At 41.2% G+C, this 27,396-nt stretch overlaps 1 protein-coding gene and 1 long non-coding RNA gene across 2 annotated transcripts in view; one reads left to right on the top strand and one right to left on the bottom strand.

The window, feature by feature from the left end:
• LOC139028818 (uncharacterized) overlaps positions 1-1,732 on the top strand; it is a 179,966-nt gene extending 178,234 nt beyond the window's left edge. The window contains exon 2 of the long non-coding RNA XR_011481030.1: positions 1,309-1,732. This is a non-coding gene — a long non-coding RNA (uncharacterized lncRNA). The remainder of the gene's footprint in view (positions 1-1,308) is intronic.
• A 13,701-nt stretch (positions 1,733-15,433) lies between these two features.
• Positions 15,434-27,396, bottom strand: part of LOC111974454 (polypeptide N-acetylgalactosaminyltransferase 13-like) — an 84,378-nt gene continuing 72,415 nt past the window's right edge. The window contains exon 12 of the mRNA XM_024002166.2: positions 15,434-27,092. Within this exon, the coding sequence (XP_023857934.1) occupies positions 26,952-27,092 (141 nt within the window). The 3' untranslated portion in view covers positions 15,434-26,951. The remainder of the gene's footprint in view (positions 27,093-27,396) is intronic.

The raw sequence follows: 27,396 nt of genomic DNA, 5'->3' as shown, positions 1-27,396 counted from the left end.
TCTAAGTGTCACGTGATCTGTTACATGATCTCAGTATACATACACCTGTTCTGAAAGGCCCCAGAGTCTGCAACACAACGAAGCAAGGGGCACCACCAAGCAAGCGGCACCATGAAGACCAAGGAGCTCTCCAAACAGGTCAGGGACAAAGTTGTGGAGAAGTACAGATCAGGGTTGGGTTATAAAAAAATATCCGAAACTTTGAACATCCCACGGAGCACCATTAAATCCATTATTAAAAAATGGAAAGAATATGGCACCACAACAAACCTGCCAAGAGAGGGCCGCCCACCAAAACTCATGGACCAGGCAAAGAGGGCATTAATCAGAGGCAACAAAGAGACCAAAGATAACCCTGAAGGAGCTGCAAAACTCCACAGCGGAGATTGGAGTATCTGTCCATAGGACCACTTTAAGCCGTACACTCCACAGAGGTGGGCTTTACAGAACAATGGCCAGAAAAAAAGCCATTGCTTAAAGAAAAAMATGGCATGTGGGAGACTCCCCAAACATATGGAAGAAGGTACTCTGATCAYATGAGACTAAAATTGAGCTTTTGGGCCATCAAGGGAAACGCTATGTCTGGCGCAAACCCAACACCTCTCATCACCCCGAGAACAACATCCCCACAGTGAAGCATGGTYGATGGCGCTAAATACAGGGAAATTCTTGAGGGAAACCTGTTTCAGTCTTCCAGAGATTTGAAACTGGGGCGGAGGTTCACCTTCCAGCAGGACAATGAACCTAAGCATACTGCTAAAGCAACACTCGAYTGGTTTAAGGGAAAACATTTAAATGTCTTGGAATGGCCTAGTCAAAGCCCAGACTTCAATCCAGTTGAGAATCTGTGGTATGACTTAAAGATTGCTGTACACCAGTGGAACCCATCCAACTTGAAGGAGCTGGAGCAGTTTTGCCTTGAAGAATGGGCAAAAATCCCAGTGGCTAGATGTGCCAAGCTTATAGAGACATACCCCAAGAGACTTGCAGCTGTAATTGCTGGAAAAGGTGGCTCTACAAAGTATTGACTTTGGGGGGGTGAATAGTTACTGTCTCTTATACACATCTAGATGTGTATAAGAGACAGTCCCCACAGTGAAGCATGGTAGATGGCGCTAAATACAGGGAAATTCTTGAGGGAAACCTGTTTCAGTCTTCCAGAGATTTGAAACTGGGGCGGAGGTTCACCTTCCAGCAGGACAATGAACCTAAGCATACTGCTAAAGCAACACTCGAATGGTTTAAGGGAAAACATTTAAATGTCTTGGAACTGTCTCTTATACACATCTAGATGTGTATAAGAGACAGGTGCTATGCTGCGCCACCAGAGTCTGGGTTCGCGCCCAGGCTCTGTCGCAGCCGGCTGCGACCGGGAGGTCCGTGGGGCGACGCACAATTGGCTTAGCGTCGTCCGGGTTAGGGAGGGTTTGGCCGGTAGGGATATCCTTGTCTCATCGCGCTCCAGCGACTCCTGTGGCGGGCCGGGCGCAGTGCGCGCTAACCGAGGGGGGCGGGTGCACGGTGTTTCCTCCGACACATTGGTGCGGCTGGCTTCCGGGTTGGAGGCGCGCTGTGTTAAGAAGCAGTGCGGCTTGGTTGGGTTGTGCTTCGGAGGACGCATGACTTTCGACCTTCGTCTCTCCCGAGCCCGTACGGGAGTTGTAGCGATGAGACAAGATAGTAATTACTAGCGATTGGATACCACGAAAATTGGGGAGAAAAGGGGATAAAATTTAGAAGAAAAAAAAATTAAAAAAAATAAGATTATTTATCTTATGTTTGTTGTGCAGTAAATATTTCAGCTTTTATTTTCATTGCTTTTTATTCGTGTTTTTTCCCCCTGTAAACCACATTGTGTTGCATTCCGTGTCTGAAATATGCTGTATAAATAAAGCTTGATTTGATTTGAATTGTTTTGATTTGAAGAAGAAGAAGAAGAAGAAGAAGAAGAAAAGCAAACTGCAGCATTCAGTCGTATAATGACTATGGGGTGACATATTCTTCCCCTCATTATGAGGAATAGGCTACTTAGATACTTTTCTGTGAAAAGACCAAAGCGTTAGCTTTGGCTGGAAAACGTCTGCTCTGTGCTGTGAGCTAGAGATATTTAATTGCTATATTTTCAGACACAGCTAAAATTAGGCCAGACATCCTTACACGGTCTTGACTAAGTCTGCACTTTTAGTAGAGAACATGCTACACAGGCCTAACAGGATACATTTGTGTCCTTGTTTATTGAGTCACTATATTACCCTATTGTGTTCTTATTACTGTGTAACTGTTGTTGTACAGTGGCGCAACAGTGATCATGATATTTGTTACACTGTGGAAGACTAGATACACAGTAAGATGTTCATTAGCAGGAATAAGAAGACTGTAAAGTGTTACCCTCGTCTGTCCTATTGTTCCTGTCCAATTCAGACTGTGTTAGGATAAAACATCTGCTTGTGGATGGGGATTTACTCTAACCACACAGACATCAGAATCAAAGCAAGTCAATTACACAGCTAGCATTGGCTTTGTGGTGCAAGGGAGTCTGCTAAATGCTAAATAGCCAATAGCATTGGCTATTTATGGCCTGGCCCCGGCTAGATCAGTGACAAGGAACAATTTGAAAAAGCCGTCTGAATAATCCTTTTAATTGTGAGCAATCCCTTGAACCCTCACACTCACACACACGATTAGTTTTCAATTTTAAGTTTCATATTGCATGTCACTCAAAAGTACTTAGAACATGTGGGTTAGAGGTTGATCGGAGTCTTTTCACAGAACACACTGAAAGGCTGTTGAGCTGTGCAACATTGTGCACTTAACTGGAAGATGTGCAGATTTGTTCTCGTCTCAAGATGATCCTAGATGGGTGATGGGTTGAGAGTAATGCACATTGCAAGAAGGACAGAGAAAAACATTCGCTAGCTGTGATCGCACATATAAAAGGATGATTGATATCAGGGTTGGTATTTCAGATTCACATCATTGAGAAATCCTGTGAGGATATGTTATTCTTGCTACTGAAGATACTTCGATTTTTTTTGCCAATATACCGTCTCCCATCAGAGTTTGATTGAAGAGAGTTTGATGTTCTTGTGTAACCCATTTAACAAAAATAGCCTGGGCAAGGCCTGATAGGAGGGCTGGGATTGATTTAATAATCTAATCAGAGAGATGTAGGGGAGATGCACTTATCGTGCACTTTATATCAGCAGAGATGGCACTTGAGGTCATTCGCTGSGAAGAACAGCCAATCACTTCACAAGACATTCTCTAATTTCCCATCTCACCCCATAATCTCTCCGATCAGGGATACTGCATGGGCCGTGTTGCTGGTTTAATATTTGATGGTTAAAGGATTTGGAGCCCTATTTCTCACCAATGCTGTTTTCCTCTATTTGAAATACTATACAACCTTGTTTCGTTGGGACAATATTGATTTCCTAATGGAGCTCAAGGTTGATCAAAAATCCTCTATCCATGAAAGAAATGGGTTGTGATTTTCTCAGAGAAGATGGCGTTTTAACTTTATCTAGGACACAATCTCCATCCCGAGTGTCACYCTATTCCCTAGCGCACTACTTTTGACCAGAGCCCTGTGGACCCGGGTCAAAAGTAGTTCACTACCTAGGGCTAGGGTGCCAATTAGGATGCAGCCATGGCCACTCCATATGGATGCAATAATAGGCCATCGCACATTCTTCTGTCATGTAACATGAGAGCATGTGGTGGATACCATAGTATCCCTGAGTGATTCCATGGAGCATCACAACTGGGTCAAATAGATAGAGCAACTGAGACAGACAAGAAACTGTCAACATATTGTGGTTATCAAATAACATCTGTCCAAGAGCTGGGATGATTTTGTTATATAGAACATCCATCCTTCATTAACATAACATAATCCATAATATGCTATATATAGTATGCATTGTTGAATACAGTGAATAATTACTGTACTGCAAAAAAAGGGATATCTAAGCAAGACTAKATATCTTATACTGAGTGATAATTAGCTTAACATTTGAGTTTCTTGTGMGTTTTTTCTCACCAAAGCTAAATTATCTAGCATCATTTGCAGACYATTTTTTTTTACAAGTCATTTATTTTATTTCAATAACTTTCAATATATTTTATCTTAATGTGACGATTAAGGTAAAATATCTWGAAAAATATCTTGAAATAAGATACATTTTACGTTTCAAATAATTTCATATATCAGTTTTCATACAAAGATACTGTATTAAGATATAAAAAACCCTGGATGATACTAAAGGAAATCATACTTTAGTAAACAGTCATTTTGCAGGGATGTCTTATATGGAACAGCTAGTCATATATGGAACAGCTAGTCGTATATGGAACAGCTAGTCGTATATGGAACAGCTAGTCATATATGGAACAGCTAGTCGTATATGGAACAGCTAGTCGTATATGGAACAGCTAGTCGTATATGGAACAGCTAGTCGTATATGGAACAGCTAGTCGTATATGGATTTTGTCATTCTCTACAATATCAGCACAGGGCTTGTTGCTAATGCAGCAGTCTCTGGGCCCAGTTTTATAGTTATCTGATCGGTTTTCAGCAATCAGATAGGATTAAATGCATAGAAATAAAATGAATACACCTTGGCATCATTCTCTTGAATGGGGACTCTGGTTCTTTTCATTTTATTTCTATGACTTTAATCGTATCCGAATGCCAAAATCTGATCAGATAACTTTTGAAAAACTGGGCACTGTTGATTGAAGATTGAATACCACACAATAACTGTAGTTAGAAGCATAACTTCTCTGCCTAATCATTGTTTTACTGTTTAAATGCTATTATCACAAGGCTCCTCCTCCTAATCACTGTTTTACTGTTTAAATGGCTATTATCATACGGTTTTACTGTTTAAATGGCTATTATCATATGGTTTTACTGTTTAAATGGCTATTATCATACTGTTTTACTGTTTAAATGGCTATTATCATACGGTTTTACTGTTTAAATGGCTATTATCATACTGTTTTACTGTTTAAATGGCTATTATCACAAGGTTATTCCTAATCACTGTTTTACTGTTTAAATGGCTATTTTCACAAGGTTATTCCTAATCACTGTTTTACTGTTTAAATGGCTATTATCACAAGGTTATTCCTCATCACTGATTTACTGTTTAAATGGCTATTATCACAAGGCTCCTCGTTATGATCACTTCCCTTCAACATGCCAATATCCAGATTGCACCAAGGATTGCAAAACCACGTAAATTGCAGGTTATCTAGCAGCTGTGTCCCAAATGGCAACCCTATTCCCCTATATAGCGTGCTARTTTTGACCAGGGCCCACTGCACTAGGCCTATAGGCCATTTGAATTGGGACGCAGCCAAGTGCTGTACATTTGAATTGATGTACTACTACAGAGAGACACCTCTCCTGTGGCAATGGATCAGTCTCCCCAGTCTCCCACAGAGTCTAGCCTCACCATCTCTAATTAAAGCTACTTTTCATTCCGGGCACAGTGGAAGCGCAGGTCCCCATAACAATTAAGGGCAGGCGTCCTCCTCTGGTCCTCTGTGAGAAGAAAGGGGCCATCCAGAGCACTGATTATCCCTCCACTCTCCCCATTAATGGATTCACTTCTCTGACTGAATAGAATCCCATATATCGAGCACCAGCAGGGAGAGAGAGGCTGGCAGACCCACACACAATCAAGCATATATCAGACACAAGGAGATAGAGAGGACAAACACATACAGTGTCTTGCAAAYGTATTCATCCCCCTTGGCGTTTTAACTATTTTGTTGCATTACAACCTGTAATTTAAATGCATTTTTATTTGAATTTCATTTCACCTTCCAGCAGGACAATGAACCTAAGCATACTGCTAAAGCAACACTCGAGTGGTTTAAGGGAAAACATTTAAATGTCTTAGAATGGCCTAGTCAAAGCCCAGACCTCAATCCAATTGAGAATTTGTGGTGTGACTTAAAGATTGCTGTACACCAGTGGAACCCATCCAACTTGAAGGAGCTGGAGCAGTTTTGCCTTGAAGAATGGGCGAGTGGTGAATACTTTCACAAGCCACTGTATAGGACCGTGGCCTTCCTTCCATGCATTAAATCGTGAGGATGTTTTCGTCTTGCCATACAGTAGTCATTACACCCACTTGATATTTGGAAGAAAAGAAAATGAATCATGTGAATAGCGGCACGTGTTATAAAAAGAAGCAAGCATCTAGTTATTTCTATGTGGGAAAGYGGATGGTGAATGTAGTAGTCGAGTGTCACGTTCTGACCTTAGTTCCTATGTTATGTCTMTATTTTAGTTTGGTCAGGGCGTGAGTTGGGGTGGGCATTCTATGTTGGTTTTTCAATGTTTTGTTCTTGATAAGAGAATTACGATCTCCTGTACATTAACCAATTCAATTTGTTTACTCAGTCTGCGCTATCAGGATTTGTAAGATACTGATAGAAATAAAACAGACCGAGGCCCAGTCTACAAAAGTTAAACGTTTATTCACGGAACGTTCTGACGTGCACAGTACAAAGACCTTCAATTTATAGTGACACACATACTTCCACACAAACCATCAAATCCGCCCGCCAATAGAGTTTAGGGGTGAGAATAGCGTCTTCCTGCACCCCCCTAAGATAGGGAGAGACCTGGGACTGGGAAGTTCTCAGTGTCCCAGCCAAGGTCGCCCCGAATCTGGCTCAGACAGACAGTCTGTTATCAAAATACTAGACACATTGTCCCCAAAACATTGATTCTGACTAAGAACTATACTCCCGGATATATTATTATTCCCCTGACTAAAACCATCACACAGTATTATAATAATTGAATGATTCTAACACTTACATAAATGCATTATAATAATCTAATGATTCAAATCAATTTCATACAATCATATGGCTAGTCAATTTCATACAATCACATGGTTTCAGACTTATGGTTTCAGGAGTGTAACATTSTAATCATTTATTAAGACACATTTCCTTATCAATCCACCCTAAATGACTAAATAATACACACTGAAACCTAATATACTACATGGAAACATAACTAGTATTCAAGATTAATACAAACCAATACATGTATGTAAATGTGATATTCATCCATGACTGTTATAGGCCTATATCCAATTGTAACACTTCCGTTACAAGCTTCATAAAAATACAGTCTTTAACCATCAAATACAGTTTCATCCAGCCTAGGCTCCTCGTAGTTGAAAGAAACGGAGCCATCTGTTAGACCTTGAGACCCGTACTCGTCATCACACAGGCCAGAGCTCGAAATCGGTCCGTACCTCACCATCTGTTGCGTCAAGGACCTCTCCAGAGTCCTGATAAGCAAAACTTTCACACAAGGGACCAAACAACACCCACACAGAACCAAAACACTCATACGGGTGAAGGTTGCCCACAACACAGTGATTATGACATTTTTCCATTTCCCAAACACACTATCAAACCAATTTGTTAGAGAATTATCTACCCCAGAGTTCTCGGCCAATTCTTGAGCTAAGGTGGTTAACCCAGCCAGGGCCTTGGTCACTGATCCGTCTGGAGCTGTGTTATTGGGGATAAATGTACAACATTCCGCTCCGAATATGACGCACACGCCACCCTTTTCAGCCAATAACATATCCAATGCAATCCTGTTCTGCCACACCATCAAACTCGTGGCGGCGGTTTGTTCCGCCAAACCTTTGATTGCATCCCTAGTGTAGTTGATGAAACGCTGTTGATTATAGTAGATATAATTAACTTCTCTAGGATAGGGGGCAGCATTTTCACTTTTGGATAAATAGCGTGCCCAATTTCAACTTCCTTCTACTCATCCCCAGAATATAAGATATGCATATTATTAGTTATAATTATGATTTGGATAGAAAACACTCTAAGTTTCTAAAACTGTTTGAATATGTCTGTGAGTATCACAGAACTTATGTAGCAGGCAAAACCCAGAACTAACCATTCAGATTTTTTTTTTGAGGTCACCGTCTGTTCAATAGAGTTTCATTGGGATACTAGATTTCTAATCAACCTGTTTGCAGTTCCTACCGCTCCACTGGATGTCACCAGTCTTTGGAAATAGGTTGAGGTATCCCTTTGTGCAATTAAGAAGAACGGCCATCTGGAATTAGTGTAACGTTATGTGTACTGTTTGAGAGTTCACAAAACTAGAAAAGTATCGTTAGTTTTTTGTCCTCCTGTATTGAAAACAGATAGACCCGTCTTCAATTTGATCGATTATTAACGTTTACAAATACCTTCAGTTGTATTACAAAAGTAGTTTGAAATGTTTTGCAAAGTTTAGAGTAATTCTTTAGATATTTTTGTAGTGACGTTGCGCAAATTGGAAGCTGTTTTTTTCTGGATCAAACGCGCCAAATAAATGGAATTTTGACATATATGGGAAATTAATCGAACAAAAGGACATTTGTGATGTTTATGGGACATATTGGATGCCAACAACAAGATGTAAGGCATGATTTATATTTTATTTCTGTGTTTTGTGTTGCGCCTGCAGGGTTGAAATATGCTACACTCTCTTTGTTTACTGTTGTGCTATCATCAGATAATAGCATCTTATGCTTATGCTTTARATCATTTTTTTGAATTTGGCGCTCTACATTTTCCCTGGCTTATTGGCCAAGTGGGACGCAGGCGTCCAGCCTATCCCAGAGAGGTTAATCCAATCTAAATTTTTATTGAGCGTCGACCACCAGAAGATACTTGATTCCAATCCAGCCCATATCTGATTCCTAGCTTTGAACTCATCAGGCACCCCCCTTGGAACTCCAATGCTATCAATGTAAACTCTACTGTCAAAAGATCCTGACGGAGCACTCCGTCTTACTCTTCCACCTGGCACTAGGTCTTTGTGTAGGATTAGGGTGAAGGGCATGACTAACTGCACCAGTGTACATACACCGGTCCAATTTGTTGGCAGGTTAGGCCACAGCTTCATCCCTCCACATAACCACCAGACATCCGCTCTGGGCCTTTTTATCTTACTAAAATCCTCGGAAGTCAACCACCCAGTCATGTCCCTCATTGTATTGTCAGCTGTAACGTCCTCTGTCCTATTACATGTCCCTACTTCCCCTACGTCCCAAGACGTTTGTGATGCGTCGGGCCATACAATAATAGTGTCCTCCTGCAACTGTGAAAGGGGGAAGTCTGGAGGTGATGGGCACATGGGGATAAAGGTAATGCAGATCAATGCAACTGTCATTYTCTGGCTTCCCTGCCTTCATGAACAGCTTTACCATACAGGCCATTCCCCTGGGTGTATCAATTCCATCAAATGGAAAGGGGATGGTGGTCAGCTGTGGTTTGGCTGTAGCACAGGCATAACATTCTTCTTTCGCTACTGATCTGGCTGTATACTGAATCCATTCCAACCAAAGGTTAGAATCCCCATAACCAGTTTCCACCTCAATCACTTCCTTCAGGTCTTTCGTCTTCACTATCCTCACCGGCCCTTGGCTCTGGACTATTCTGCTGTCAGTGTCTGTTGTGTCAGGTGCTCTGCTTGTATCCTGGCTGAAGATATAGCTATCACCTGCCCTAACCTCCTCTACCCGGAACCGTACTAGGGTATCGACCGAAAACTGGTCGAATCCAACATACCATAACCCTAGATCCTCTTTCCTTACCTTTTTAAGGGTAAGGCGTATCTTTATGCAATACATCTCTCTCTCCGGATTGCAGTCAAAAWCCRTCACCTTCACTATACTCCACCTCCTCCCATACTGAGTGTATGGATTTATGTAGCCCTCTCTCTCCGTGTGAGCTATGACCTGTGTCCACGAACTACACGGGGACCTACATAGATATATTCCATAATGGCTCATAGTCCTAGACTGCCAAGGAGTCAGAGACCCCATTTGGTCTACATAAAACTCCATTGAGACATCCTTCCCAATCTCCACTCTAACTTCCTGTCTATRCAGATCAAGGGATCTCTTATGCTTGGTTAATACAAAATTCTCATCARCGAAACCATGGGTCAAGTTACCACCTTCTGCATACTCAGGTGGGGCGTGGTGTATTAGGAATWTGGCTCCCACAATAAGACAGCTCAGACCAACCAGCACCCCTGTAAAGCCCCACCCTTTCCCGGAAAACATATCAGCAGTCAGAGGCCAGACCATACTTCCACTTCTATGAACGTACACAGTGATGGGAGGACGGGGTCAGGGAAATCTTCGTTAGAGAGTTAACCCCTGAGCCCTATTAGTTACGGTTCTTCTCCTTAACTCTGTGATGGTTCGGCAGTGTCAGTGTGTCTTACCCTCTTGCAATGTGTGATATGAATCCAGGTAGTTCTCTCAGCTATTCTCACGGCGAAAGCTGTCACCAGGAGTACTTGGTATGGTCCCTCCCACCGTGGCTGCTTCCAGTCCTTTTTCTTTAGTGATTGGACCCAGACCCCGTCTCCTGGCCCAATCCCGTGGGTAATCTCCTTCTGTAGTTCCCTTGTAGGACATAAAACCTTTGACATACGGGTTTGGTTAATAAATAGTCTTCTAATGTGTTCTACTAGAACCTCTGTCATTCTATTTGTTCTATCTGATTAGCTAGAATGCCATCCATTATTATCCTAGTAACCCAACTCTAGGAATAACATCTTGACCTAATATTTCAGTTACCATACTCGTGTCCGCCAAGTAAGTTGGGAACGCTATATATATAAAAAAACATTTTTTWAAATTATTATTATCTAATAGGCCACAAAGTGTCCTATGCCATCCCCCCTTTGATACATGGCTCCGCACTTGTATCAATACTGGCGCAAATCTAACAATTCTCTGTCAAGTGTCTTATCTACTTTAAGAGTTATCTGTGCTGCTTTGTATGGTCTCCTTTTTTATTGTGCCGAATAATTTCTGGCAATGCTTCCGTGGTTAACACCTTATTTCCAGAAGCCAACTCTCTCAAACCTTCAAGGTCTAAGCGGGGAGGGCCCCTCTGTCTGCCCTTTCCCCTATCTGTCTGTAGCTCTGTCTCATAACAGTCCGTAACAACTATGTGTTGTTTCCAAACATTAACTAAGTGTCTCACTGTTTGGCTTTATCTGAACTCCTGGATTAAAAAAACATGTCTATGGTGGCAATTTCTAAAGTCCTTACATAGGTTAAATAAGGTTATCTCGATCCTATCAATAATCCTGAATCACCACAGATGTCATATATCCCCGTCCACTTTATACTATGTAAATAAAAATCTTCTAATGATCAAATGAGGCCAAAATTATATGCTAACCATATCATATGCTTTCTGTACTAATGAAATCTCTCCTTCAGGAGTCCACTGTATTTTATCTAACAATAACATGGGTTAGCCTTAAAATCAGTCTCATCAATTATTTAATATATGTTGCATAGTGTGGGTTACATTATCTACAGTAATTTACCATCCCTAAGAACTGCAACTTATTTCTTTTCATAAATAATCTTAATGCTTATAAAATCACTATTTTTCTATCTCAATGTATTTTCCTGCCCTATTGGCTTAAAATATGTCCTGTCCTGTCCAAACCTCAAAGGACCATATCTTCCCCTATCTATTTTCGATTATTAGAATTTTACAATAATTATTTGTATGAATCCTGATACATTATTTAGATCTCACACTTTATACAACTATAAGTTCTACTTATTCTTAGTTTCTCCTTATGACTTTTGACTGAAAAATATATCTATCTCACACGCAAATAATGATCTTCTTATTCAATGTGTGTGCTTAAAACTCTGATCTCTTATGTCACTATTGACTGAAAAATATATCTCTCACACGCAAATAATTATCTTCTTATTCTATGTGTGTGCTTCCTTTAGTTTATATGGGTAGTGTAGTGTCCACTGATAGTCTTGGTGTCACTGATACCTCGAGTCATTTACGGACCTTGTAATATATTCTCTAATATTCTTTAGTTTAGATTGGTACTACAGATACCTGGTGTCAGTCACGGACCCCCTTATACTGTTGCCTAGGCGGCTCTACACCCAATTCCTACCTTCCATTTGCATAGAATACTTTTTTGCCTTTAAAACTTTTCTCTACACAAAATTCTAAAGATAGGTCACCGGGTAAGAATGCCCTACGGGAATTTAAAATCAACACCTCAACTTCACCAAAAACAATCAAATATATGTCTGAATGTAGCCCAAGCGTCAAATCCCCAAATGCGTGAATATAGATTTACTGYCCTTCGTCTCGTAGACTGGGTAAAGCAATGTTGGTTAGATTCCGTCACCGTCTCTGATGACCTTAGATACATATACCGGCCTGTTCTAGAGCCCCAATGTCAGGGGACAGGTCTTTATCTTACGGGTCAATGACCCGCCCGTGCACGGTTTTCGGTGTGGTACCTTCGGACGGCAGTGACAGATGTTGGAATCCGGCTCGAAGGACCAATTGATAAGAGAATTATGTTCTCCTGTTCATTAACCAATTCAATTTGTTTACTCAGTCTGCGCTATCAGGATTTGTAAGATACTGATAGAAATAAAACAGACAGAGGCCCAGTCTACAAAAGTTAAACGTTTATTCACGGAACGTTCTGACGTGCACAGTACAAAGACCTTCAATTTATAGTGACACACATACTTCCACACAAACCATCAAATCCGCCCGCCAATAGAGTTTAGGGGTGAGAATAGCGTCTTCCTGCCCTCCCCTAAGATAGGGAGAGACCTGGGACTGGGAAGTTCTCAGTGTKCCAGCCAAGGTCGCCCCGAATCTGGCGCAGACAGACAGTCTGTTATCAAAATACTAGACACATTGTCCCCAAAACATTGATTCTGACTAAGAACCATACTCCCGGATATATTATTATTCCCCTGACTAAAACCATCACACAGTATTATAATAATCGAATGATTCTAACACTTACATAAATGCATTATAATAATCTAATGATTCAAATCAATTTCATACAATCATATGGCTAGTCAATTTCATACAATCACATGGTTTCAGACTTATGGTTTCAGGAGTGTAACATTCTAATCATTTATTAAGACACATTTCCTTATCAGTTCTATTGTTCATTTTCTATGTGTTTGGCCTAGTATGGTTCTCAATCAGAGGCAGGTGTCAGTCGTTGTCTCTGATTGGGAGCCATATTTAGGTAGCCTGTTTTTCATTGTGTTTTGTGGGTGATTATTTTCGTGTAGTGGATGTCACCTTACAGAACTGTTGCGTTTCGTTCTCCTTTGTTATTTTGTTTAGTGTTCTTTGTTTAATAAATATAATGATGAACACTTATCACGCTGCGCTTTGGTCCTCACCTCATTCCAACGACGAGCGTTACATCGAGTGCTGTAGTAGCTAATACACTGCCCATTCTTCGTACCCCTGCACATTGACTCGGTACTGGTACATACTTCCTGTACTGTATATACCCATGTTATTTTTAATCATTATTTTTATTCGTTATTCAATGTGTATTTATTCCTTGTGTCACTTTCTTTTTTCTTTATCTCTGCATTGTTGGAAAAGGACCCGTAAGTAAGCATTTCATAGTTCGTCTACACCTGTTGTTTATGAAGCATTTGACAAATAACGTTTGATTTTATTTTGATATGATTCGGGACAATGGATGTGAAATGTCTCTATAATCACAACCACGGAAGCTGGTGTATAACGGTCCATGAATCGTGTGAGTATTGAGGCTTTTCCAAAGCAGGCATGTCTATTAAAGGAATTTTATTTCCTATGTTTATCAACCAATTCAATTAAAACACTCTGCCCATACATAAGAATTTGTAATAATTCAGCATTAAATGGACAGAAACCAGTCTTAAAATCAATCAATCAATAGCGTTTATTCTCGAGAGTACTGATCATAATACATTTTACATCAGGTTATATAATAAAGATGATGTCATAGGTTTTAATGTCCATCCTCCTCTCGGATACAATGGCAGTATAGTTAGAGTTCTCATTACTGTCTGCCACCTGTTAAACTATCTGCAACCAACCCAAGGTCTTTCCCCTCCCTGGGTAGAGACATCATTCTAGCCTGTCTGAAGATAAACCCATTCTTTCTAACAAGGAACACATAACATTCAACATTATGATTATAATAAGATTCATTCTTACAGTAATATAGTAGTATTCTGTTTAGTTATAATTCTAAGTCAAATGTATACATATTTTAGTAATTAAACACAAAAATCCCGTAACAATGTCAGAATTGCAATCCTTTCTGTGTTACAGTGTGTCCCTGATGGTACAGGAGACAAACGAAAAAAAAGCATTAAACCCATGGCTGTCTCCATGGTGAGGGGCACTGATCATGCAGTGGCTCCCGAGTGGCGCAGCGGTCTAAGGCACTGCATCTCAGTGCTAGAGGCATCACTACAGACCCTGGTTTGATCCTGGGCTGTATCATAACTGGCTGTGATCGGGAGTCCCATAGGGTGGTGCACAATTGGTCCGGGTTAGGCCGGGGTAGGACGTCATTGTAAAATAAGAATTTGTTCTTAACTGACTTGCCTAGTTAAATAAAGGTTAAATGAAAAATGCTCTACCTCTTAGAGCCACAGCAAGCCCAGTCAGATAACGTCTCCATTAGGCCATTATTTTAAACCATCTCACCCTGTAATGCACTGGCAGCCCTGGTCCCTGTGTGGCTATCTTATCCCCATATGTCCAGATCTGTCTGTCCAGGCCCTGTAGCTGCCCAAAGGTGTGAGCCTGGCTGATTGCTGCTGGCTTAGTGTGCCTGCCTCGGAGTGCCTTGCTGCCTACCGCTGTGCAGAGGTGCTGAAGTGTTGCTCAGCCTAACTCAGATTGGGCCCCATGAGGAGTTGTTAATTACACTGGAGTGGTTGCCTTGGGGAGGTTAACAAATGTTCATTTAAAAAAAAAAACTCCCCTTCTCTGACGTGGGCGGGGAAAATAGAAATATACAGTAAAGCAATTAAGTTGTGGCATCGAAATGTTACATACAAATTATGCAAATAGCCTTTGAGACAGTTATACAGCCATGTACGGCCTCTATAAACCAAATTAGTGTGAAATCGTTTGTTGTCAAGAGATTTGTTGTCCCGGCCCCAGTCTTATCTGGACTTCGTCCATAGCCTAACCCCTAGCCCTGACCTAACACCTACAGTATAATGAGCCTATTARTGAGCCATGGTTAAAAGCGCTGCCAGCTTCCTAGTAGCAGATATTAGCGTTAAGTCCCAAATGGCACCCTATTCCCTATATAGTGCACTACTTTTGACCAGGACCTAGATTCCTATGGGCCCTGGTCAAATGTGGTGCACTATATAGGGAATAGGGTCCCATTTTGGATGCATCCCAGTAGATTAGAGATAAGAAGGAAGACACACTGGGGCCTTAAAAGTTTCAACAGAAAGGTTTAATCAACAACAAATGTATTGTTGTTCACAGTTTTATTTGTACGTATCATCACCAGTAACAAAATGCYTGATTCCATCTAGCCTTTTTTAAAACATTTTTTATTGCTTCTTTTTTTTTTTTACAAAAATGTACAAACAGGTAACATACATCACTTTAGACCAATAAATGTACAGTGTAACAGTTCAAAGTTGAAACACAATCTATAGTACATTCCTATTGTAGTACCATGCACATAAATATAACCTACAGTAGGTCAAAATATAAACAATAAATATATATGAAGTTCATTCAATTCGAGTCTGAATGCCAAACAAACAATAGGCATAGATATGACAGTGTTCAAGCATTGATATAGTTTCAACATAAAAACAAATGAAACAGAGTAATATCTCTCTCATGTACAGTAATGTCCATTAGGTCATTTGTGGGTTTGTGTTGATGGTAGAGCTGATGAACCTCATAAACCCCAAGAAAGCAATAACAGTGTTTCATTGATATTTCTGAACAGCGCACAGCAATGCCTTAAAATACATAACCATGCCACGTTTTACATTTCAATGGGGCTTTGAAGTTTTACAGCATCTTAGAAAAATAATTGGTTCTGTATGTACAGTTACTATGATGATTGACAGCGTTAGTTATTTACACTACACATGTCAGCTGCTCCAGTTCGACAGTCCATTGAAGAACAAATAGTTGTTCCACTTTCTTAAAGGAGCTAACATGTTGACCATATCAAGCCATTTTGTATGCGTCCCAAATGGCACCCTATTACCTATTTAGTGCACTACTATGAGACCTGGCCAATAGTAGTGTGATATATAGGGAATAGGGTACGATTTAGGATACCTGTTTGACTGATGATCAAAATGGTACAGTAAAGTGGTTAAATAATATGAGTTTATATACCATTATACTGTTGACATCGTTCACATCGATTTATTCACTAATGCTCGATGTTTCGGAGATCTTTAGACTAAATATGACTCATTTTCACAATAGCTTAATTCAATCAACTAGAAACTTGATATTCAGTCAACATTCTAAAAGAATTCACTACCTTTATATGTCTACGGATCATTTCTGCTTTATGTTTAGATCGGGCAAAAAATTGGTCATAAAGTATCGTGCTAATGATGAGTAAACTATGATAATACAAGTGATGAACATGATGTATACGTTTAAGGAAACCTTAAAACAGACAAATGTATCCCAAATAAAATAGAACAAATAAACAATCCAACGTTTTGGGGAGCTAACAATGATACAGTGCAGTAGAAATATTTAGGGGAAAAATGATTTCTATGTAAAAAATGGTCAAAAACAAATAACTGCATTCTGTGATAAATACTCTGCTTGACTTTCTGAGGCAAAGCACACTGATTTTCTTGGCAGCTACGTGCATCCATACAGGAGTTCTGTATCACCTCCAATGTTTTGAGTTTTTTCATCCTCTTAATGCACCCATCACCAACAACAAGGCATGTGCACAGATAGGGGTCTACCTATGGCAGACCCCCTGGGACTTTGCCGTTCCACTCAATATTGGGTGGTCACTCATTCTTTTTTTGTATAAAGTTCTTGTAGTTGTTGTTCTGAACCCACTGCCCCCAAGTCGTCAAGTTTCGCCACCCCCCACCCATCCGTTGGTCTGCCCTGTACYGAGCTCATGTGCACCTGGTTGTGCATTTTACCCAGTCAACCCTGTACGGATATTGCGCACGCCCGGTATCCAAACATGCATGGCTTGTGATYCGGGTCACCAGTCGAGTGTGTGTAACAAGCTATCTAGTTTAAATGTCAACAGTACTGACAAACCATAGAAGCATAACATTTGATTAACACTTGATATCACTTGATTTACATCATCATCAATATTCGGTCTGGTTGGCTGATATGCAGCAGCACTTCATCATTCATTTCCTTATAGAATCATAGCCACAGGAAGGGAGCTGGAGGTGCTGCAGGAKACCTGATCAATTGAAATACATTTGGCAAAGTTACAGAATTACTGCTGTCTGTTCAGAAATAAATTAAATCATTCAGAATAGCCTACTGCACCAAGAGTAGGCCTATAATTTAGCCACAAAGGATCAATAGCTAATTTTAAAAAATTGCTTAGCTGTGGATTGTGTGGAGCCCAATCACAAGGCATAGTCTACAGTCAGGAACGCGGTCTGTGAACAGCATATACAATTGCGGGAAACACAGGCTGGAAAGCAAATGGCTCCTGCTGAAAAGAGAAGACTCGAATCTGTCTGCTGTAGGCTACCACAACATTTTATTAACTTGCAAATAGGCCATTTCAGCGAACATTATTTACAAGAGAGAGATCAGCTTTTGCCACGAGTGCATCAGCCATTGCCGGTGAGTGAGCGGCGCATCATTGGGTGAGTCAATGAAACCGGAAAGCTTTTTTAGGACTATAATGTCCTCCTCATATTGTAAATATGTGTGTCTCCACACACCTAGGCCCAGGCTATTGATGGATTCAAGACAAAGTTGCTTTTATTGAGCTCAGATTCTGTTTGTCAGTGTCAAAGTAGCCTGCCATTTTGGTCATTTGTGCGGTATTAAAAAAGATTCTGCCAAAGCTCCAGTCATGTAAATTTACGTAGAGTTGCATGACATGCATTTATAAAAAGGCCCAATTGTTTCGGACCCTACGTTACTAAAAATGTTCCCCATGTGTGCAGCTTCTGTAAGCACCTCTACTCTACTGCTCTATGCCACTAGGGAAATGTCCAGAGAGGACATATGAATAAAAAAACTATTCCCTCGTTATGTCGAGATCACAACTTATTTATCTCATGATCACTATATAACAAAAGTCGTTTTTTTGAGGTCACAAGATCATTTTCTCATGATCACGTCATAACAAAAGTTGTTTTGTCGAGATCACGAGATAAACTTTATAAATAGGAGTGGACGTATTGATGATAGATTGACAGTATGGCTGAGGCGTCAGAGCKCACGGTGGATCAGCYCATATGTTTTTATTGATTGCTACACTAAGGGATGGTACATTTCATGTTAACATCATGCTTTCATTTGTGTTTGGAGCTCATTATCAGTTTATAAGTTGGAATGCTAGTAAGCTCAATGTCCCTTACCTTGAGCTAAGCCCTTGTGGGGCATTTAAGCCCTGAATGATGCCTGACAGGCAGCCCAGACCACTGCCAATCGCATGCAAGCAACAACGCTAATCTTGTGAGCGAGCGAGCGAGCTAGCTAGGTAGTGTTGTTAACTATGCTGGTTGTGAGTTGCATAATTGATATGTGTATATTTGTAAGGGACACTTATGGATAATATAGAAATGTACAGAGTGGATGAGCTCCATTCCTGACAGGCAATCAGATTCAATAGCAGCCTCAGAGGCCGATAAATCAGCATSCTGTCTTGTAGGCTGTTTCATCTGTAAAGCTCCTTGCAGGCAGATTAACAGTCAGTCCGTTATATATATGATCAAGAGCTTTGACAGCTAATCTGCCTGRACAGAGGCTTAACTATAAAACAGCCTACAAGGCAGCATCCTGATTTACCAGCCTCTGAAACTGAATTATCTGGTCAGCCTGTCAGGAATGGAGCTCACCCARTGTCAATTGTAAAATTATCCACAAAACATGAAGTGACCCTTATAATTATATACATATCAGTTATGCAAGCTAACAACCAGCATAGATAACAAGCAAGCTTGCTAGCCAACAAGACTAGCTAGCTAGCTCACAATTACTAGCCACGTTAGCTGCGTTGTTCCTTGCATGCGATTGGCTGTGGCKCACAGCCTAGGAGACAGTGCTGCCTGTCAGGCATCGTTCAGGGCTTAAATGCGATCAATGCAGCCATAGGGCTCCTTGGTGAGTTGGTTATTGTTTACAGTGGCACTGCCAAGGGGTGGCCAGGGGGGACCGCGGCCACACTGATACAATTGCTGGCCTCAAAACTTGTCCCCCCTCYCGAGTCGCATATGCATAATATGCTTCCGAGTATGCATAATATGCTTCTATCTGATATTTTACATTAGGTACAATTCATATAAATCAATAATGTATATTTTTCATAATAGTTKATGTGAAAGAAAATAAATGCATAGCCAGCCAGCCGCTTTTGACCGTCCGTCACTGCGTCACACTTCGACCCCTGTCCCCCCTCCCCCGGCCTGCTGCTGCACAGTGCACTGCCAGAAGACAGTCTGCCTCATGGACAGCAGCTTCGGAGCTCAGCCTCGTGTCTCTGGTGGKATCATCAGAAGCTAGCCTAGCTGGCAGCTGCCTGCAGAATTGAGTTGAGACCACCAGACTGCTAACGGGTAAGTAAGTCATACAATACTACTTATAGTAAAAAAAAAAAAATGTATTCAGTAAACTGTTAGTTTTTTGACAGTGTTGAATTACCTAGCTAGCTTACGTTAGTTAGCTAAATTAGGTATTGGGGGGGGCTTAGCTAGCTAGTTTATACATTAAGGTTACTCTGCAGCATATAGTTAGAGTTATCGTAACTTTCTAGAATGATTTTCAAACCACTTGATGAACTTAGGACTGCCAGAGCATCTAGCTAGCTGACGTTATGGGCTGGTATAGCGTTAGCTACAGTAACTAATCGTAGCTAGTAAGCTATGTAAATTTGCAAACAATGATAAAGTCCACAGATCTCTCTTCTTTCTTTAAGAAGAAGAGTAGTACAGGGGAGACTCAGCCAACAGGGGAGCAGCAGCAGAGGGTTAACGTTAGTGAGGATGCAGTCGAAGATGATGATAACATCATTGAGCAAGCCAATGAACAGGCAGAGGCAGCAAGAGAGCATGACAGAACAGAGGCAGAACATGACAGCGACGAACAGYCACAGGCAGCATCAGTGACAGACCACAGTGAAGAACAACAGATAGCAGCATGGCACGAAAGTGCAGAACAGGCAGCAACAACAGTCACAGAGGTTGACAACCAAGCGAGGCAGGACTCAGCTAGAGCTATTCACAACCCATTCCTGGACCAACAGGTGAAGTTATGACGGTGTGACAGTGCCCCTGATTCTGAAATGGATGGCTAGAGAGAGTAACGTTATCTGGATAAATGTATGGTTATAGCGTTTCTACATTGAGTTATGAGTCATGACATAATCACATAAAGCCTTCTGATTCATGTTTATTGGTAGTTGAGTTTGAATAACCTGAATAGAATTGTCTATTGGCCGATATTACAAATGTAATCGGTAATTACTATGGAGAGGGGCTAGCTACTCATGTTATTATTATTATTATTATTTTTAAATCAGAATAATTGATTTTGCCTCTTGTTTCATCCTAGATATATCCCAGTCAAGAGCAGAGGGGCCCAAACAGCCACATCTGAAGATTTTCCCTCGAACCCTTRAGGGGGATAGAAGATGGGGCTTCATGAAAGAGTGGTACAGAACGCATATAGTGCCTTGAGAAAGTATTCACCACCRTTGGCATTTTTCCTATTTTGTTGCCTTACAACCTGTAATTTAAATGGATTTTTGGGGGGTTTGTATCATTTGATTTACACAACATGTAAACACAACACTTTGAAGAGGCAAAATATTTGTCATTTTGAAACAAGCAAGAAATAAGACAAAAAACTGAAAAATTGAGTGTGCATAACTATTCACCCCCCCTCCCCCAAGTCAATACTTTGTAGAGCCACCATTTGCAGCAATTACAGCTGCAAGTCTCTTGGGGTATGTCTCTATACGCTTGGCACATCTAGCCGCTGGGATTTTTGCCCATTCTTCAAGGCAAAACTACTCCAGCTCAAGTAGGATGGGTTCTGCTGGTGTACAGCAATCTTTAAGTCATACCACAGATTCTCAATTTGATTGAGGTCTGGGCTTTAACTAGGCCATTCCAAGACATTTAAATGTTTTCCCTTTAAAACACTCAAGTGTTGCTTTAGCAGTATGCTTAGGGTCATTGTCCTGCTAGAAGGTGAACCTCCGTCCCAGTCTCAAATTTCTGGAAGACTGAAACAGGTTTCCCTATAGTTAGCGCCATCCATCATTCCTTCAATTCTGACCAGTTTCCCAGTCCCTGGCGATGAAAAACAGCATAATGCTGCCACCACCATGCTTCACTGTGGGGATGGTGTTCTCGGGGTGATGAGAGGTGTTGGGTTTGCAKCAGACATAGCGTTTCCCTTTACTCTCATCTGACCAGAGTACCTTCTTACATATGTTTGGGTAGTCTCCCACACGCCTTTTGGCGAACACCAAARGTGTTTGCTTATCGTTTTCTTTAAGCAATGGCTTTTTTTCTGGCCACTCTTCTGTAAAGCCCACTTCTGTGGAGTGTACTGATTAAAGTGGTCCTATGGACAGATACTCCAATGTCCGCTGTGGAGCTTTGCAGCTCCTTCAGGGTTATCTTTGGTCTCTTTGTTGCCTCTCTGATTAATGCCCTCCTTGCCTGGTCCATGAGTTTTGGTGGGTGGCCCTCTATTGGCAGGTTTGTTGTGGTGCCATATTCTTTCCATTTTTTAATAATGGATTTAATTGTGCTCTGTGGGATGTTCAAAGTTTCAGATATTTTTTATAACCCAACCCTGATCTGTACTTCTCCACAACTTTGTCCCTGACCTGTTTGGAGAGCTCCTTGGTCTTCATGGTTCCCCTTGCTTAGTGCCCTTGCTTAGTGGTGTTACAGACTCTGGGGCCTTTCAGAACAGGTGTATATATACTGAGATCATGTGACACATCACGTGACACTTAGATTGCACACAGGTGGACTTTATTTAACTAACATTGTGACTTCTGAAGGTAATTGGGTGCACCAGATCTTATTTAGGGGCTTCATAGCAAAGGGGGTGAATACATATGCACGCACCACTTTTCCGTTTTATATTTTGAATTCTTTGAAACAAGTAATRTTTTACATTTCACTTCACCAATTTGGACTATTTTATGTATGTCCATTACATGAAATCCWAATAAAAATCKATTTAAATTACAGGTTGTAATGCAACAAAATAGTTAAYACGCCAAGGGGGATGAATACTTTTGCAAGGCACTGTAAATGGCTGAAATACTCTCAGAGTAAAGACTGTCTACTGCTATGCCTGCCGGCACTTCAGTCTCCCCTCAGGTGATTCAGTGTTTACATCTGAAGAGGGGTTAAGAAATTMGAAAAAAGCAACTTACAAAGATGAGGGATTTGTAGGCCATGCCAAATCAGAATCACATACTAATGCTATGTTAGCATGGGCAGAATATGAAAAGTCAACTGCAAGCAAATGCTCTCTCTCAGCCTCCTTAAATGCAGAATATAATACATTAGTGAGGGAAAATAGAGAGTACATAAAAACTGTTGGAGAAACCCTGCTCCTCACAGCTACGCAAAATTTACCCAGAGAGCACAAAGAAACGGAAGGTCAAAATGAAGGACATCCCCTCTCTATTATGGAACTGCTAGCCAAGCATGATCACACAGTCAAAAGAAAAATGAAAAGTCAAAGAAATGCAACATACMTTGGGRATAGTACACAAAACAAAATAATTGATTGCCTGGCTGAAATGGTCCGCACCTCGATAATTAGTGAAGTTGCACAAAGTGAGGCTTTCAGCATTATGGTCGACGAGACCAAAGACATAAGCAAGAAGGAACAGATGTCCTTTGTAATTCGATACTAGTACAATGGGTCAATATGTGAAAGTTTCCTCACCTTTGAAGCAGCAGAGCGCCTGGATGCCGCAGCACTTTCACAGACAATTGTACAAATACTGCAGAATTATGGCCTTGACTACAGAAACCACCTAGTAGGGCAAGTATATGATGGTGCCTCTGTCATGAGCGGAAAGAACACAATTGTGCCAGAGGCCCCATTAAATCAGAGTCCCCTTTAGCTTTTTATGTTCAKTGCAATGCACATTGCTTAACTGTAGTATTAGTTGACAGTGTGAAATGSATCCCTGAAGCATATTGTTTATTTTCTCTTTTGCAGAAACTGTATGTCTTTGGGTCAGGGTCATATGTGCACCAAAGGTGGCTAGAGGTACAGAGGGAAATGTTTCAGGGGGCCCCGAGAGAGTTACAAAGGCTGATAGAGACACGGTGGGCATGTAGGTACAATGCTTGCAAGACAGTGAGGGACAGACTGCCAGCCATCATACGTCTACTGAAAGAAATATCTGAAGAGAGAAATGGTGACAGAGCTGTAGAGGCAAGAACAGACCCCAAGAGGTCTATTAGCCCAAATAGATCTAGTTTGTTGGCCTCCTTGTAACATTCACCAATGTTTTTGGTGAGATATTTTACAGTCCCCACAACTCAATTTGGGCACGGCTGTTACCCTTGTTGATTCTCTTGTTGACACATTGAACATTGATACAACATCGGATGTTGCACCTCCAGGGCGTCAGGTCACACCAAGCTCTAGGCTTGAAGGGTATTACATTTCCACTCCAATAGTTCAAAGACAGGTCAACACAGATAAGGAGTCATTTCGGGCAGGTTCATTCATTCCAATTGTTGATGTGCTTCTCTCTGAGGTGATGAGAAGATTTTCTAAAGAAAATTGTGACATAATGCAAGGGATACAAGCCTTGAAATCCCTGCAGTCCTACATTTTGTGAGAAAAATGTAGTGTTTCCATTTGCCTCACAATACAACTGCAGCACTGAGGATCTAGAATATGAGATSCCTCAGCTTAAGCGAATTCTTGATAGGAAGCAAACTAGTGGCATGGAAACACCAACCAGTTTAATAAGAGCTCACAGTCTTCCTTGAGCCATATAGGGAGGTGTTCCACGAGATGTTTAAACGTTGTAAAATTACACTTGCATTACCTGTGAGCACTGTAGCACGTGAGCACAGTTTTTCAAGACTGTCTTGAGAAATACAATGAGTGACGAGCGATTGAGCAATTTGGGGGTGTTAAGTGTGGAGTCAAGAAGGGCTAGGGCCATAAATCTTGAGGATTTTGTGGATGTGTTTMCCAAAAGACACAGCAACAGGCGAATAAATCTGTATTGAAAATTATGTGTTCTCATAAAGCAGGGATATAAATAGGTTGTGAGTAGGCTAGAGTAAAATGTACATTGTTGTCCATGATTATGCTGTTTTGTTTTTGATTTTTGGACATATATAATATAATATTTTTGTTTATAACAAGACACAGCAACAGCCAAATAGAACTGTATTGAAAATAATTGTAGGCGTCTGTATGGTGTTTTTAAACTTGAGTAGGCTTGTTCCCAGTAAATGTTTTGTTCCTTACAATCAATGTACTAATTCAAATTAAAGCTGTATATTTGTCTTTTTAAGGAAAAGGACAACTAGCCTATTTGAAGAACAATGAATCGCCTAACACATGTATATACAGATACATAACACATTAAAACAGGATTGTTGTGGAACTCAAAATGTTAACTGTACCGGTATTAGTCTATGCACATCAGATAATTAGTAACATTAACTGTAAAATAAGAAACCAAAGTATATCAGTATGTGATTCCTTAACTCTCATATTGACATAGTTTTCAACTAGCCTATATACTACAACAGCATAATAGAATTCCTGAAATTCAGTTATGGCTTTTGGTTTTGGTGTGCCACCCCAAGATTGTCAGTGGCCCCATCCGGCCACCCCTATGAACAATTTCTGGGGGCGCCACTGATTGTGCATCTGAACAAATMAATGAGTGATGCTTGGTACTTCTGATTATCTCGTGATCTCGACAAATCAACTTTTGTTATATAGTGATCGTGAGATAAATAAGTTGTGATCGCGACATAACGAGGGAATTCTTTATTTTTATTAATATGTCCTCTCTTGACTTCCGTAATGCAATGCTTTATTATAAAGGTGATTTTTTTTCTCATGAGTTCTGGTACATCAGAGCTCCACTGTTCACCCCTCTCTCTCGCACTCACTTTTTGCTCCGGCACCTCCAGATTTACAAATGAAGCACTGAACACAGGTAGTATAGAATCTGGCTAACCACCATACACTAAAATATCCACACAAACCACCAGCTAGCCAGCCATACACTGAGTGTAGAAAATATTAGGAACACCTGCTCTTTCCATGACATAGACTGACTAGGTGAATCCAGATGAAAGCTATGATCCCTTATCGAGGTCACTTGTTAAATCCACCATCAGTGTAGATGAAGGGAATYAGACAAGTTAAAGAAGGATTTTTAAGCCTAGAGACAATTGAGACATGGATTGTGTATGTGTGCCATTCAGAGGGTGAATGGGCAAGACAAAATATTTAAGTGCCTTTGAACAGGGTATGGTAGTAGGTGCCAGGCGCACCGGTTTGAGTGTGTCAAGAACTGCAACGCTGCTGTTTTTTTCACACTTAACAGTTTCCCATGTGTATCAAGAATGGTCCACCACCCAAAGGACATCCAGCCAACTTGGCACAACTGTGGGAAGCATTGGAGTCAAAACGGGCCAGCATCCGTGTGGAACGCTTTCGGCACCATGTAGAGTCCATGCCCTGATGAATTGAGGCAAAAGGGGTGCAACTCAATATTAGTAAGGTGTTCCTAATATTTTGTACACTCAGTGTATATCATGAGTTAGATTATAAATATTATATTATGAAGTTATTATTTAAGAGCATGGAAGATAAATCACAATCAGTAAAAAAAATTTGAGGTAGCTAACTAGCAGATTTACAACAACAGATTTACAACAATCATCAACATCCCTCTTTTCCCGATGTCAATCATGTCTTTAGGAGGCACTGTAGCTAACTAGCTTGCTTACAATTTGTGATGAGTGAGTGTGTTGCTGAAATAAATAGGCCTATGCTCAAAAATGTATGTTATGAATTTCGAGATCTGAATTATGAAAGTCTTATTTTTGGAGGTGAAGGGTCGGGGGGGGGGGGGCAGTGGGTGCCCTTTTTCATTTTTAGCACCCGCTCCCTGAAACGACTGTCCCTGGCCCTGACAACAACCCTTACCCTTAGACCCTCATCCTCAGATTTACAGGTGGTTCCGACATAGATATGAATTGGGGTGTACAATATCATAGAACAGAATAATCAACCTTGCAGGGTTGCACTTTAAACAAAACACTTATGTACAGAGCCAGAGTAGATCGTCTATGAGGCCCCACAGACGCATACTACAACGCTCTGTCTAGGAAATGCTATCCTGCTATTGGTGCTCTGCTGTACTAAAGTCTGAACTCTGACCTCACACATGACGACCCTGAGAGCCATCAGACATATACAGTATCACTGATTCCAGCTCCTCCATGTGTAAAAGTGTTAGTCACCGTCACTACAGACCCGCCCAGATGATTCAACCATACAGAGAGCTCTGGCTGAGAGTGTGCCGGTCAACCTCTAGGCAACCACTTTGTGAATATTGACTGAATGGGAGGAGCAGATATCTCAGATAAAGACCTTGCAGAGCCTCCGAAGCCCCATAGTAAAATACTACAGGCTGCTGCCTGCCTGCTCTTCCCCACCCGCGAGTGCTGAAGGAGGCAGGAACACGTGCATGACAAAAGACACCTGGTGGGCGAGGTGAGGTAGTGGCCAGTTTAGGTGTGGCGAGGCTGGCCGGTGTGGTGAGCAGTGAATTGTGAGGTTCCTACTCCTGGGTCAGATCAGAGCGTCAGTGTCATGTTGCGGAGGAACCACTGCTGGGAGCGGCTGCCTGTGCAGTCTCTCAGGGTGGGCACCATCTTGTCCTCCTCAGTAGGCATGTCCAGACACTGGTTACTGTTGACGTGCAGCAGGGTCAGCCGCTGGGGAGAGAGGCGCAGGCAGACAGGCAGAAACAGGCACACACACGCACAGACACGCACACACACACGGGTGAATGAGCATTACGCACTAAACACATGGGCACTGCAAAATGTGAGCCGAGATTCTGGCCTCTGCTCCACCTGCAGCCAGAGAGATGGTTTCTGGGTAGATTAGATTTACAGATGAGCACCACTTCAACATATTTTAAAATTGATGTTTTCCACCCACTCATACAGATTTTGCAGTATCTTCCCCAGCAGCTTGTATGTGGATTACATTTAATTTACAGAAACGTCATCATTG

The sequence above is a fragment of the Salvelinus sp. IW2-2015 genome, linkage group LG2, assembly GCF_002910315.2.
Source record: "Salvelinus sp. IW2-2015 linkage group LG2, ASM291031v2, whole genome shotgun sequence".
Classification (NCBI taxonomy): Eukaryota; Metazoa; Chordata; class Actinopteri; order Salmoniformes; family Salmonidae; genus Salvelinus; species Salvelinus sp. IW2-2015.
This window is presented reverse-complemented; position numbering and strand designations above follow the sequence as displayed.